Below are 15,551 nucleotides of genomic sequence, written 5' to 3'. Positions count from 1 at the left end.
AGGTTGTGTATGTTGTAATGACAGCAAGTGATGTTCCCTCAATGCTCTCACGTTGAAGCACGACATTCTTTGATGATTACCTAAAGATGAGGTAGGAAAACGTGTGCGAACGCTTTCAGCTCGTCTTATTGTTCTTCTGACGCTCCGCACTTCATCCAGGGTGACCTCCATCGAGAACGACTCGCGATACAAGCGCACGTGGGCCACCGGAGGAGGCGACGCCGACAGCCACGCGGACGGTTCCAAGGTGGTGTCGAGGCAGCCGTCGGCCGTGCGTAACGGTCAGGCGGGTCAGGTCAACGCCCCGCCGGCCTCCGGCCCGTACGTCAAGAGGTACTTTTGGGTGACTTTAACCATTGTAAACTGGAGACTGCACAATTTGTCAAATGTGACACAAGAAATGATAAGATTATAGAAAAATGTTATGGCAATATAAAGGGGGGATACTCAGCAAAACCAAAGCCCCCCCTTTCCAACTCGGATCACAACACCATACATCTAATACCCACATATAAACCTGTTTTTAAATCAATTAAACCTGAGCATAAGACAATTAATGTGTGGTCAGACGATGCTATTGAGACACTGAAGGGGTGTTTCATGTGCACAGACTGGTCCCTGTTCCATGCACTAGGACTAGATGAGGCTACAGTAACTATAACGGACTACATTGAGTTTTGTGTTGGCAATGTGGTACCCAAGAAAAACCCATCCATCTCCATCAATCTTCTTCCGCTTATCCGAGGTCGGGTCGCGGGGGCAGCAGCTTAAGCAGGGAAGCCCAGACTTCCCTCTCCCCAGCCACTTCGTCCAGCTCCTCCCGGGGGATCCCGAGGCGTTCCCAGGCCAGCCGGGAGAGATAGTCTTCCCAGCGTGTCCTGGGTCTTCCCCGTGGCCTCCTACCGGTCGGACGTGCCCGAAACACCTTCCTAGGGAGGCGTTCGGGTGGCATCCTGACCAGATGCCCGAACCACCTCATCTGGCTCCTCTCCATGTGGAGGAGCAGCGGCTTTACTTTGAGCTCCCCCCGAATGACAGAGCTTCTCACCCTATCTCTAAGGGAGAGCCCCGCACTCGGCGGAGGAAACTCATTTCGGCCGCTTGTACCCGTGATCTTGTCCTTTCGGTCATGACCCAAAGCTCATGACCATAGGTGAGGATGGGAACGTAGATCGACCGGTAAATCGAGAGCTTTGCCTTCCGGCTCAGCTCCTTCTTCACCACAACGGATCGATACAGCGTCCGCATTACTGAAGACGCCGCACCGATCCGCCTGTCGATCTCACGATCCACTCTTCCCCCACTCGTGAACAAGACTCCGAGGTACTTGAACTCCTCCACTTGGGGCAAGATCTCCTCCCCAACCCGGAGATGGCACTCCACCCTTTTCCGGGAGAGAACCATGGACTCGGACTTGGAGGTGCTGATTCCCATCCCAGTCGCTTCACACTCGGCTGCGAACCGATCCAGTGAGAGCTGAAGATCTTGGCCGGAGGAAGCCATCAGGACCACATCATCTGCAAATAGCAGTGACCTAATCCTGCACCCACCAAACCAGATCCCCTCAACGCCCTGACTGCGCCTAGAAATTCTGTCCATAAAGGTTATGAACAGAATCGGTGACAAAGGGCAGCCTTGGCGGAGTCCAACCCTCACTGGAAACGTGTCCGACTTACTGCCGGCAATGCGGACCAAGCTCTGACACTGATCATACAGGGAGCGAACTGCCACAATAAGACAGTCCGTTACCCCATACTCTCTGAGCACTCCCCACAGGACTTCCCAGGGTACACGGTCGAATGCCTTCTCCAAGTCCACAAAGCACATGTAGACTGGTTGGGCAAACTCCCATGCACCCTCAAGGACCCTGCCGAGAGTATAGAGCTGGTCCACAGTTCCACGACCAGGACGAAAACCACACTGTTCCTCCTGAATCCGAGGATAGTCGAACCCAAGAAAAACATTGTAGTCTATCCCAATAGCAAACCCTATGTAACAAAAGAAATAAAAGACTGCATAAATAGGAAAAAGCAGGCCTTTAGAAGTAAAGACAGAGCAGGACTGTCAGTTGTCCAAAAAGAACTCAAACAACTTCTCGCTAATGCAAGAGAACAACATAGGCAAACAATGGAACATAATCTCCAAATGTCAAATACAAAAAAACTTTGGGACACAATGAAATCAGTCACTAATATGAACCCTGCAAAGCAACAAATCATCACCCTGGATGAGCAGCAAAAATCAAATGAGCTAAATGACTTTTATTTGAGATTCGACCGTCAAAACTTCTCTCAGGAGTGTGACAGTGTTTTGCAGTCCCTGCCAGACACTGATGACACCTGCTGCCAGCATCCGCCGTCTCTTTAGTAGAGTACGTACGGGCAAGGCCGCAGGCCCTGACGGCCTCCCAGCTTTTTTGCTCAAAAGCTGTGCAGAGGAACTAACTACAGCATGGTCACTTAACATTCACACTGTTCCAGCTCTGTGGAAGAAGTCAATTATAACTCCAGTGCCCAAAAAGCCCGGTGTCGCAGTAAACAACGACTTTTGTCCCGTAGCTCTCACTTCGATTGTTATGAAATGTTTTGAAAAATGTGTTGTGTCACTGCTCATGAAGGATGTCAAGCCAAATTTAGATGTGTACCAGTTTGCGTACAAGCAGGAATGCAGTACTGATGATGCAATCCTTTGCACCTTGCACCTTATCTCCAAGCACCTTGAGAACACAAAAGCTTATGCTAGAATTGTATTTGTTGATTTCAGCTCAGCTTTTAATACAGTGCAAATTCACATACTCTTGGAGAAGCTCAAAGACATGGGTGTAAACTCCACCTTGATCAAATGGTTCCACTCTTTTTTTAACAAACAGAACACAGCAAGTGAAGGTCAACAGAACACTGTCAGACACCAAACACTGCAACACAGGCGTCCCACAGGGTTGCGTTGTATCACCAACACTGTTTACATTGTACACCAATGATTGTAGGACTGTGCACCCTAACAATTATGTGGTGAAATTTGCGGACGATACCGTGCTCCTAAGCCTTCTACACAAGGATACAGACCCCTCTGTGTACCAAGACGAGATAGACCTATTTATTAGGTGGTGTGATACCAACCATCTTATTCTAAATAGCCCCCTTTAAGGAGGAGCCTTAAAGGGGGCTAAAAGTCTGTTTTCTGGACGTTATTACATGTCAATTCTAAGAGGAAGAGCCTTAAAGGGGGCTAAAAGTCTGTTTTCTGGATGTTATTACATGTCATATCTAAGAAGAAGAGGAGCCTTAAAGGGGGATAAAAGTCTGTTTTCTGGATGTTATTACATGTCAATTCTAAGAAGAGGAGCCTTAAAGGGAGCTAAAAGTCTGTTTTGTGGATGTTATTACATGTCAATTCTAAGAAGAAGAAGAAGAGGAGGGAGGAGCATTAAAGGGGGCTAAAAGTCTGTTTTCTGGATGTTATTACATGTCAATTCTAAGAAGAAGAGGAGGAGGAGCCTTAAAGTGGGCTAAAAGTCTGTTTTCTGGATGTTATTACATGTCAATTCCAAAAAGAAGAGGAGCCTTAAAGGGGGCTAAAAGTCTGTTTTCTAGATGTTATTACATGTCAATTCTAAGAAGAAGAGGAGGAGGAGCCTTAAAGTGGGCTAAAAGTCTGTTTTCTGGATGTTATTACATGTCAATTCCAAAAAGAAGAGGAGCCTTAAAGGGGGCTAAAAGTCTGTTTTCTAGATGTTATTACATGTCAATTCTAAGAAGCGGAGCCTTAAAGAGGGGTAAAAGTCTGTTTTCTGGATGTTATTACATGTCAATTCTAAGAAGAAGAAGAGGAGCCTTAAAGGGGGCTAAAAGTCTGTTTTCTGGATTTTATTACATGTCAATTCTAAGAGACCCGAGGGTCCCTGGTTCAATCCCCACCTAGTACCAACCTCGTCATGTCCGTTGTGTCCTGAGCAAGACACTTCACCCTTGCTCCTGATGGGTGCTGGTTAGCGCCTTGCATGGCAGCTCCCTCCATCAGTGTGTGAATGTGTGTGTGAATGGGTGAATGTGGAAGTAGTGTCAAAGCGCTTTGAGTACCTTGAAGGTAGAAAAGCGCTATACAAGTACAACCCATTTATTTATTTATCATTTATTTAAATGTGACCAAGACACAGGAAATGGTTTTGGATCCGAGGAAAGTGACTGACCATGAGCCAGTGGTCATCAAAAATCAGGAAATCACCCAGGTATCCTCATATAAATATTTAGGGGTTCATATTGATCATCTTCTCTGCTAGAAGACACATATTGACAAACTGTGCAATAGACTGCAACAGAGGCTATATTTTTTTGCGAAGATTAAGATTGTACGGCGTAGGCAGCCACATCATGATGATTTTCTACCGTGCCATTGTAGAGAGCATCATTAGATACGGGATCACCTCATGGTTTGGCAACCTAACCGTTAAGCTAAAAAGCAAACTGGCCGGCATGCATAAAACGGCAATGAAAATCGTAGGGAGGAAAGAATATGAGCCTATACAGAGCATCTATGAGCAGGCAGTTAGGAAAAAAGCTAAGAAAATTATTTCCAACTCACAACACCCACTCTTTCCTGAACATGGAACCCTGCCATCAGGGAGAAGACTCCGGGTCCCACTATGCAAATCTAACCACCTTAAATTATCATTTGTCCCAGCCTCCATTAAGCTGACCAACAATGTGCAATAGTACATAGGTTAGCACTTTTTTAGCACATAGCACTTTAGCAGTGTAGCACATAGCACTTTAGAACTAAGCACTTTAGCACACAGCACTTTATCCATGAGCTCTAGTGCAATGCACATTGGTACTTTATCTTTATCTCCATACTGTAGATTTTATGCCGACATCAAAGTGCCACCTATGTCTATCAAGCTCCATGTTCTGATGTTTAAATGTTAGTTGTCTGGTTGTGTCTGTGCTTGTGTTTTTGTTCTGTTTTTTCTGGGTATGTTAAGAAAGCAATGATGCACTGTGCCCAAGACAAATTTCCCCGCGGGGACAATAAAGTTGAACCTTGAACCTTGAACCTTGAGGTGAGGTTGACGCCTTTTCAAGGCACGTGTCTGGAGCGCACACTCAACAACAACAACACGCCCTCCGCAGGATAACCAACGACGCCCGGGAGGACGAGATGGAGGAAAACCTGCACGCTGTCGGCGGCATCATCGGCAACCTGAAGACCATGGCCATGGACATGGGCACTGAGATCGACAAGCAAAACACTCAGATTGATCGCATCACTGACAAGGTAACCACTTTACACTTCTTTTTAGACAATTCATTAAGACTTGTTTCACTTTGTTCGTAATATTGAAATAAATAATATCGTCACCTATGGCGTCACATTAGTGCCAAAAATCCAAGCGCATAAAAACTGTTATCGCGCGCTGATTCTCCACTTCGTGCGCGCGCGCGCGACACCCTTTTGCGCGCACGTGGTGCCTTTCTGCGCGCGCGCGGTGCCTTTTTGCGCGCGCGCGGTGCCTTTCTGCGCGCGCTCTGTGTACTCCTGGCATCTCTCCTCGCGCTGTCATGTTTCTTTTTGGCACTTTGGGGGCGGGTATGCTTGGACGGCCCCTTATTTCTGATTGGTCAGGCGAAAAACGCTGAAAAATGCTCAGAGCCAATCAGAAGTATAGCAGGGCGGGTCATCGTCAATATGGATCAAGATTTACGGAGGAAGAAGTGGATAAAAAAATGTCGCGCGCTGATGAAGGTTATTTCATACCACATAAACACAATACAGGGTAATACAAAATGTGAGCCAAATAAATAAGAAGACAACAAACACCATAATCACATCTTTCAGCCTGAACTGGTCCACCAGCAATAACATTATTTTATATTTTCACTTCTTCTTGAACATTTGTTTTCTAATTTATGGAATTTCTTTTGATTCAGGAATAAAATTAATGAAATAATCTTTGAATTTTGTTTTTAAAATGTTAAAAATAGCTTTTAATAATGTATTCTGAAACAGTTAAAAATAATCAGAGAACTGACTAACACTGACCCTAAACAACTATGTTGCACAATTAAGTCATTTTTTTTTAAAGCGAAAGAGGTAATTTCAACAGGTACAGCATCCTATGTCATATCTACATGTAATAAGATTTGTAACAAGGCAAACAGTTTGTAAATTGGTCGAAAATCGAGCAAGTTATGGTAATTTAATTAGTACATGTACCAGAGGTGGGACCAAGTCATTGTTTTGCAAGTCACAAGTAAGTCTCAAGTCTTTGCCCTCAAGTCCGAGTCAAGTCCCGAGTCAAGACAGGCAAGCCCCGAGTCAAGTCCAAAGTCAAGACTGGAAAGTCTCAAGTCAAGTCCTAAGTCCTGCATTTTGAGTTTCGAGTCCTTTCAAGTCCTTTTAACCACAGACTAATATATTAACACAGATTGTGTATGCTTTTCAAACGCTGTATTTATTTATTAAAACAAGGCATTTTAAATTGCAGGAAAGAAAATTGTGCTGACATTGCACTTTATAATAGCACTATTAACCAGTCATTTTAAACATTAACTCATTCCTTTACAGAACAAACACATTGAAAAATAAAGTGCAAATGTACTTCTTTGTACAAAAGTGTTAACATTGAAAAAACATGACATATACGTAAACATAACAAAAAAGTTGTACTTTTTATATGTCAGGGCCCTATGCTGCATTGCATTTGCAAAAGACCAAATTAGCCAAGAGTCTGTCAGTCATTTGTGCACGATGGGGGCGTAGTATGATGCCACCATGGCTGAAAACTCGCTCCACTGGAGCACTGGAGGCAGGCACTGCCAAGACTCTCATGGCCACTCGGAACAGTGAAGGAAGAGTCTTCATGTTCAATGCCCAGAACAAAAGGGGGGAGAGAGTTGTTTTGGGTTGGTGCACTACTTGTAAGTGTATCTTGTGTTTTTTATGTTGATTTAATTAAAAAAAGAAAAGAAAAAAAATATATTTCTTGTGCGGCCCGATACCAATCGATCCACGGACCAGTACCGGGCCGCGGCCCGGTGGTTGGGGACCACTGAGGTAAACAACCAACAGTATGTCAGAAAGCTAGCTAAAACGGTACACATATTCATAATATAGTATACATTTTAACTGACCTTTATTTTACTATTTTTGTCTTTTTTTAGGTGGCTAAAATACGCGGTGCTGCTGACCGCCGTCTAACGTTACGTGTGATATATTGACTAACGTAACCCTGCTTAAAGAAAATCACTGAACAAAAAGTATGAATAAGGTAGTGAACTGCAACAGATTCCCGTGTTTGCAATAACGTTATAACGTTAGCAGTGAGTTTACAGCCTCACTGATTTAACTACACAGCAAATAAAAGTCACGTTACTTAGCCAATAAACGTTATCTTACATTCAAAACTTACCGTTCTTTGTGCAACTTCAAATGCCGGACGAAGTTGGAAGTTGTTGCCTCTCCATCAGTAATTTTCGAACCGCATGTGTTGCATACTGCAAACCGTTTTGTGTTGACCACCTCGTAATTTTTATACCCAAACAAAATTATTTTAGGTATCATTTTTTGTTCACTGGCGTGTGGTTTGGACATGTCTTCTTCGTTGGTTGTCCTGCAACTTGATTGGATGAATGCTGTGTGATGAAAACAAAGTAGGTCTAATTTGATTGGCTGTTGTACTGAGCGCACACCAGCTGACACACGCAACGCTGATAGACAAGTACACAATAAAAAATACGGAGCGCTCCCGAATAACTTTTTCATCTTTGGGTTTTGGGGAAAGTAGCAAGTCATGTCAATTCAAAAGGCTCAAGTCCAAGTGAAGTCACAAGTCATTGATGTTAAAGTCTAAGTCGAGTTGCAAGTCTTTTTACATTTTGTCAAGTCGAGTCTAAAGTCATCAAATTCATGACTCGAGTCTGACTCGAGTCCAAGTCATGTGACTCGAGTCCACACCTCTGACATGTACCATTGACATCAATGTAATGATTGAGGCTAGATGTCCGAGGTAAGATGGCTACAACGTTGCTACGCTGGAGAATCATTGGTCATGTGTAAAATGCTCACAGCCAATCAGAAAGAAGGGGCCGTCTAAGCATACCCGCCCCCAAAGTGCCAAAAAGGCACCACGCGCGCACAGAAAGGCACCACGCGCGCGCAAAAAGGCGCCACGCGCGCACATAAAGGCACCGCGCGCGCGCAAAAGGGTGTCGCACGTGCGCACGAAGTGTAGAATCAGCGCGCGATAACAGTTTTTATGCGCTCTGATTTTTGGCACTAATGTGACGCCATAGTCACCCCATTAAAATACATCAATCATTCATTTTTTCTACTTTCTTAAGAAACACAAAAAACGTCACCAAAAGTGTAACATTTATTGATCATTTCACCCAAAAAGGACGTAACAAAAGATGACTATTGGCATAGTACTAACACTGTGTGTGAATTATGTAACTTAAGAGAAATTAATGAGAAAAAAAAAGGTGAAAAGTCCCCCCGGTTACAGTAAATATTCTAATATTACTAAATAGTTAAATGTATTTTTTTGAAAAAGGGAAAAAAGTTGTAGTTTGAGTCAAGTTTTTGTTAAAAAGGTGCTAGTATAAAAAAAAAAGTTAACGAAATTGTTGAATTTTTTACTCAAAAATGTTGAGTAAAAAAAAAAAAAAGAAGTGTGTTATGAGATTTGAGAAGAGAAGAAAAATGTCTTTGTTGAGAAAATGAATATTGTCTCACTGTTAAAACAATCACCTAAGTCATTTCTTTTGTCAAAATTGTTTTTTCTGCCTAAATTCTCATGACGCTGGCCACTAAAACTTAAATTACAAATGATTTTTTCTTGAGAAAATTATATATTAAAAATTCCAGCTTATTTTGTCATTACATTGCATATTATTGCCCTGAATAAATGCTACTTTTGTCTGCTAAATTTACTTGATTTTTTTCAGATTTAAAAAGAAAAAGTAAACATAAAAATTCACTACTTGTTACATTTTTGATACACCATTTTAATATTTTAAAAAGTTTTTTTTCTTATAGATTAAAACATTTTAAATGTAAAGTTTTACATTTTAAAAATTTTAATTTTTAAGTATTTTCAAACATTTTACAACAAAAAAAAAACTGCCATCGGTTTGAACGATTAAACTTAAATTAAAAATAATTTTTTCTTGAAATATTGTACTTTTTCTGCAAAAAAAAAAAATTCTAGAAAAATTGCAACTCATTTTGTCATTACATTGCATATTATTGCCCTGAAGAAATGCTACTTTTCTCTGCTAAATTTACTTGATGTTTTTCAGATTTAAAAAGAAAAAGTAAATGTAATAATTCCCGATTTATTTAATTTTTGTTAAAAAGGTGCTAATATAAAAAAATGTAACAAATTGTTGAATTTTTTACTCAAAAATGTTGAGTAAAAAAAAAAAAGTGTGTTATGAGATTTGAGAAGAGAAGAAAAATGTCTTTGTTGAGAAAATGAATATTGTCTCACTGTTAAAACAATCGCCTAAGTAATTTCTTTTGTCAAAATTGTTTTTTCTGCCTAAATTATCATGACGCTGGCCACTAAAACTTAAATTACAAATTATTTTTTCTTGAGAAAATTATATAATAAAAATTTCAGCTTATTTTGTCATTACATTGCATATTATTGCCCTGAATAAATGCTACTTTTGTCTGCTAAATTTACTTGATTTTTTTCAGATTTAAAAAGAAAAAGTAAACATAAAAATTCACTACTTGTTACATTTTTAATACACCATTTTAATATTTTAAAAAGTTTTTTTTCTTATAGATTAAAACATTTATATGTAAAGTTTTACATTTAAAAATTTAAATTTTTAAGTATTTTCAAACATTTTACAACAAAAAAGACTGCCATCGGTTTGAACGATTAAACTTAAATAAAAAATTATTTTTTCTTGAAATATTGTACTTTTTCTGCAAAAAAAAAAATTCTAGAAAAATTGCGACTCATTTTGTCATTACATTGCATATTATTGCCCTGAAGAAATGCTACTTTTCTCTGCTAAATTTACTTGATGTTTTTCAGATAAAAAAAAAAAAGTAAAAGTAAAAATTCCCGACTTATTTAATTTTTGTTAAAAAGGTGCTAATATAAAAAAAATTAACAAATTGTTGAATTTTTTTACTCAAAAATGTTGAGTAAAAAAAAAAAAAGTGTGTTATGAGATTTGAGAAGAGAAGAAAAATGTCTTTGTTGAGAAAATGAATATTGTCTCACTGTTAAAACAATCGCCTAAGTCATTTCTTTTGTCAAAATTGTTGTTTCTGCCTAAATTCTCATGACGCTGGCCACTAAAACTTAAATTACAAATGATTTTTTCTTGAGAAAATTATATATTAAAAATTCCGGCTTATTTTGTCATTACATTGCATATTATTGCCCTGAATAAATGCTACTTTTGTCTGCTAAATTTACTTGATTTTTTTCAGATTTAAAAAGAAAAAGTAAACATAAAATTTCACTACTTGTTACATTTTTAATACACCATTTTAATATTTTAAAAAGTTTTTTTTCTTATAGATTAAAACATTTTAAATGTAAAGTTTTACATTTAAAAATTTACATTTGTAAGTATTTTCAAACATTTTACTACAAAAAAAACTGCCATCGGTTTGAACGATTTTGGAGGGGACTAAAACTTAAATTAAAAAAAAAAAATTCTTGAAATATTGTACTTTTTCTGCAAAAAATAAATTCTAGAAAAATTGCGACTCATTTTGTCATTACATTGCATATTATTGCCCCGAAGAAATGCTACTTTTCTCTGCTAAATTTACTTGATGTTTTTCAGATTTAAAAAGAAAAAGTAAACGTAATAATTCCAGATTTATTAAATTTTTGTTAAAAAGGTGCTAATATAAAAAAATGTAACAAATTGTTGAATTTTTTACTCAAAAATGTTGAGTAAAAAAAAAAAGTGTGTTATGAGATTTGAGAAGATAAGAAAATGTCTTTGTTGAGAAAATGAATATTGTCACACTGTTAAAATGATCGCCTAAGTCATTTCTTTTGTCAAAATTGTTTTTTCTGCCTAAATTCTCATGACGCTGGCCACTAAAACTTAAATTACAAATGATTTTTTCTTGAGAAAATTATATATTAAAAATTCCGGCTTATTTTGTCATTACATTGCATATTATTGCCCTGAATAAATGCTACTTTTGTCTGCTAAATTTACTTGATTTTTTTCAGATTTAAAAAGAAAAAGTAAACATAAAATTTCACTACTTGTTACATTTTTAATACACCATTTTAATATTTTAAAACGTTTTTTTTTCTTATAGATTAAAACATTTTAAATGTAAAGTTTTACATTTAAAAATTTAAATTTTTAAGTATTTTCAAACATTTTACAACAAAAAAAACTGCCATCGGTTTGAACGATTAAACTTAAATTAAAAATTATTTTTTCTTGAAATATTGTACTTTTTCTGCAAAAAAAAAAAATTCTAGAAAAATTGCAACTCATTTTGTCATTACATTGCATATTATTGCCCTGAAGAAATGCTACTTTTCTCTGCTAAATTTACTTGATGTTTTTCAGATTTAAAAAGAAAAAGTAAACGTAAAAATTCCCGACTTATTTAATTTTTGTTAAAAAGGTGCTAATATAAAAAAAATTAACAAATTGTTGAATTTTTTACTCAAAAATGTTGAGTAAAAAAAAAAGTGTGTTATGAGATTTGAGAAGAGAAGAAAATGTCTTTGTTGAGAAAATGAATATTGTCTCACTGTTAAAACAATCGCCTAAGTCATTTCTTTTGTCAAAATAGTTTTTTCTGCCTAAATTCTCATGACGCTGGCCACTAAAACTTAAATTACAAATTATTTTTTCTTGAGAAAATTATATAATAAAAATTCCAGCTTATTTTGTCATTACATTGCATATTATTGCCCTGAATAAATGCTACTTTTGTCTGCTAAATTTACTTGATTTTGTTCAGATTTAAAAAGAAAAAGTAAACATAAAAATTCACTACTTGTTACATTTTTAATACACCATTTTAATATTTTAAAAAGTTTTTTTTCTTATAGATTAAAACATTTTAAATGTAAAGTTTTACATTTAAAAATTTAAATTTTTAAATATTTTCAAACATTTTACAACAAAAAAAACTGCCATCGGTTTGAACGATTTTGAAGGGGACTAAAACTTAAATTAAAAAAAAAAAATTTCTTGAAATATTGTACTTTTTCTGCAAAAAAAAAATTCTAGAAAAATTGCAACTCCTTTTGTCATTACATTGAAGAAATGCTACTTTTCTCTGCTAAATTTACTTGATGTTTTTCAGATTTAAAAAGAAAAAGTAAACGTAATAATTCCCGACTTATTTAATTTTTGTTAAAAAGGTGCTAATATAAAAAAAAGTAACAAATTGTTGAATTTTTTACTCAAAAATGTTGAGTAAAAAAAAAAGTGTGTTATGAGATTTTAGAAGAGAAGAAAAATGTCTTTGTTGAGAAAATGAATATTGTCTCACTGTTAAAACAATCGACTAAGTCGTTTCTTTTGTCAGAATTGTTTTTTCTGCCTAAATTCTCATGACGCTGGCCACTAAAACTTAAATTACAAATGATTTTTTCTTGAGAAAATTATATAATAAAAATTCCAGCTTATTTTGTCATTACATTGCATATTATTGCCCTGAATAAATGCTACTTTTGTCTGCTAAATTTACTTGATTTTTTTCAGATTTAAAAAGAAAAAGTAAACATAAAAATTCACTACTTGTTACATTTTTAATACACCATTTTAATATTTTAAAAAGTTTTTTTTCTTATAGATTAAAACATTTTAAATGTAAAGTTTTACATTTAAAAATTTAAATTTTTAAGTATTTTCAAACATTTTACAACAAAAAAAACTGCCATCGGTTTGAACGATTTTGGAGGGGATTAAAACTTAAATTAAAAATTATTTTTTCTTGAGAAAATTATATAATAAAAATTTCAGCTTATTTTGTCATTACATTGCATATTATTGCCCTGAATAAATGCTACTTTTGTCTGCTAAATTTACTTGATTTTTTTCAGATTTAAAAAGAAAAAGTAAACATAAAAATTCACGACTTGTTACATTTTTATTTACACCATTTTAATATTTTAAAAAGTTTTTTTTCTTATAGATTAAAACATTTTAAATGTAAAGTTTTACATTTTAAAAATGTAAATTTTTAAGTATTTTCAAACATTTTACAACAAAAAAAACTGCCATCGGTTTGAACGATTAAACTTAAATTAAAAATTATTTTTTCTTGAAATATTGTACTTTTTCTGCAAAAAAATAAAATTCTAGAAAAATTGCAACTCATTTTGTCATTACATTGCATATTATTGCCCTGAAGAAATGCTACTTTTCTCTGCTAAATTTACTTGATGTTTTTCAGATTTAAAAAGAAAAAGTAAATGTAAAAATTCCCGACTTATTTAATTTTTGTTAAAAAGGTGCTAATATAAAAAAATTTAACAAATTGTTGAATTTTTTACTCAAAAATGTTGAGTAAAAAAAAAAAAGTGAGTTATGAGATTTGAGAAGAGAAGAAAATGTCTTTGTTGAGAAAATGAATATTGTCATACTGTTAAAATGATCGCCTTAAGTCATTTTTTTGTCAAAATTGTTTTTTCTGCCTAAATCCTCATGACTCTGGCCACTATACGGCAGAATCACCTCCATCCCAGTCCATCACATCATGTGATTTTAATGCTTTAAGATAATTGCCTATGAAAAATAAAAGACTTTGGCAATTATTTGATCATGCCTTTTTGTGACTTAAGCAAAATATGGTAACACTTTATTTTGAAGGTGTCTATAAGAGTCCCACAAGCTTGTCATAAACATGATCATGAGCATTAATGTTACTTCAAAGTGTTTTTTATGTTTATGACACGCTCATGTCACCTTCAAAATAAAGTGTTACCATATCTTGCTTGAATCGCAAAGGCCATTTGCCGCCCACAGCTAAGGCCCACGGCACATTCTAAAAATACTATTTAAAATAAACAAAAACATAACAAAAGTGAAATAAAAAAGCTTAAAGGTTAAATGTAATTTAAAAAAAAGTTGCAATGTTGACTTTTTTCTTTCAAACTGTCATTGCTCAAAACATAATATTGAATCAAAATCAATGTTATTATGAATTATTGACCTATCCAAGGTTCCCATTACTTCACATCAAATATTACACTAAGAAAAATATTTTTGGTGGAAGATTTTGCAAATTTGGTAAATAAAAAACCCAAAAATGTATATTTTGTTGTTTTCTTACTGTACCGAAAATGAACCGAACCGAAATTTTTGTGTACCGTTACACCCCTAGTTTACTGTATATGTTTTTTGCTCAACAAAATAGGATTTATTGTATCTTTTTGTTCAATTTTAAGATTATGACCATTTTTTTAATTGCAACATTGTTTCTAGTACCGTATTTTCCGCACCATAAGGCGCCCTGGGTTATAAGCCGCGCCTTCAATGAACGGCATATTTCAAAACTTTGTCCACCTATAAGCCGCCCCGTGTTATAAGCCGCATCTAACTGCGCTAAAGGAATGTCAAAAAAACAGTCAGATAGGTCAGTCAAACTTTAATAATATATTAAAAACCAGCGTGATGTGGGCGCGCATGGAGTCGTATATCAACATGGACGGAGCTGCGTGAAAAAAGCCACCCGGCCTCTTCGCGTAAACTTACCTTAACCACTCGCTCATCTTTTCTTCATCCATCCATCCCTTCGAGTTAGCTTTTATGATGACGCCGGCTGGAAAGGTCTCTTTTGGCAAGGTTTTCCTTTTGAATATCACCATGGGTGGAAGTTTCTGGCCATTAGCATGGCAAGCTAGAACCACAGTGAAGGATGACTTCTCATTCCCTGTGGTGCGAATATTCACCGTACGTGCTCCCGTTGTATCCACAGTGCGGTTCACAGGAATATCAAAAGTCAGTGGAACCTCGTCCATGTTGATAATGTTCTCTGGCCGGATCTTTTTTTCAGCTATCTTGTTTTTACAATATGCACGGAAAGTAGCCAGCTTTTCTTGAAAGTCTTTAGGCAGTTGCTGTGAAATAGTAGTCCGTGTGCGGATGGAGAGATTGCGTCTTTTCATGAACCGGAAACCTGTCGCTTAGTAGGAGCCATTTTGTGGTCTTTACAGATGTAAACACACAAAGGAAATGAAACGTAATATCCGCGCGCTTCTTCTTCTTCTACGCGGGCGGGTGGTTGCTTACAGTAGAAGAAGAAGCGCTTCCTGTTCTATGGGGGCGGGTGCTTACCTTGGCGGTTGCTTGCGTAGAAGAAGAAGCACTTCCTCTTCTACGGGGAAAAAAGATGGCGGCTGTTTACCGTAGTTGCGAGACCGAAACTTTATGAAAATGAATCTTAATATTAATCCATATATAAAGCGCACCGGGTTATAAGCCGCACTGTCAGCTTTTGAGTAAATTTGTGGTTTTTAGGTGCGGCTAATAGTGCGGAAAATACGGTAACCCAAAAATGTATATTTTGTTGTTTTCTTACTGTACCGAAAA

At 36.4% G+C, this 15,551-nt stretch overlaps 1 protein-coding gene across 2 annotated transcripts in view; it reads left to right on the top strand.

The window, feature by feature from the left end:
- Nucleotides 1–15,551, top strand: part of LOC133611989 (synaptosomal-associated protein 23-like) — a 61,245-nt gene that overhangs the window by 44,713 nt on the left and 981 nt on the right. For both annotated transcript variants that reach the window (XM_061969207.2, XM_061969206.1), the window contains exons 6-7: nt 160–333; nt 5,130–5,274. In XM_061969207.2, coding sequence (XP_061825191.1) covers nt 160–333; nt 5,130–5,274 — 319 coding nt within the window. The remainder of the gene's footprint in view (nt 1–159; nt 334–5,129; nt 5,275–15,551) is intronic.

The sequence above is a fragment of the Nerophis lumbriciformis genome, linkage group LG08 (assembly GCF_033978685.3).
Source record: "Nerophis lumbriciformis linkage group LG08, RoL_Nlum_v2.1, whole genome shotgun sequence".
NCBI classification, from domain to species: Eukaryota; Metazoa; Chordata; class Actinopteri; order Syngnathiformes; family Syngnathidae; genus Nerophis; species Nerophis lumbriciformis.
The sequence above is the reverse complement of the archived record's forward strand: the minus strand, read 5'-3'. Positions and strand labels throughout refer to the sequence as shown.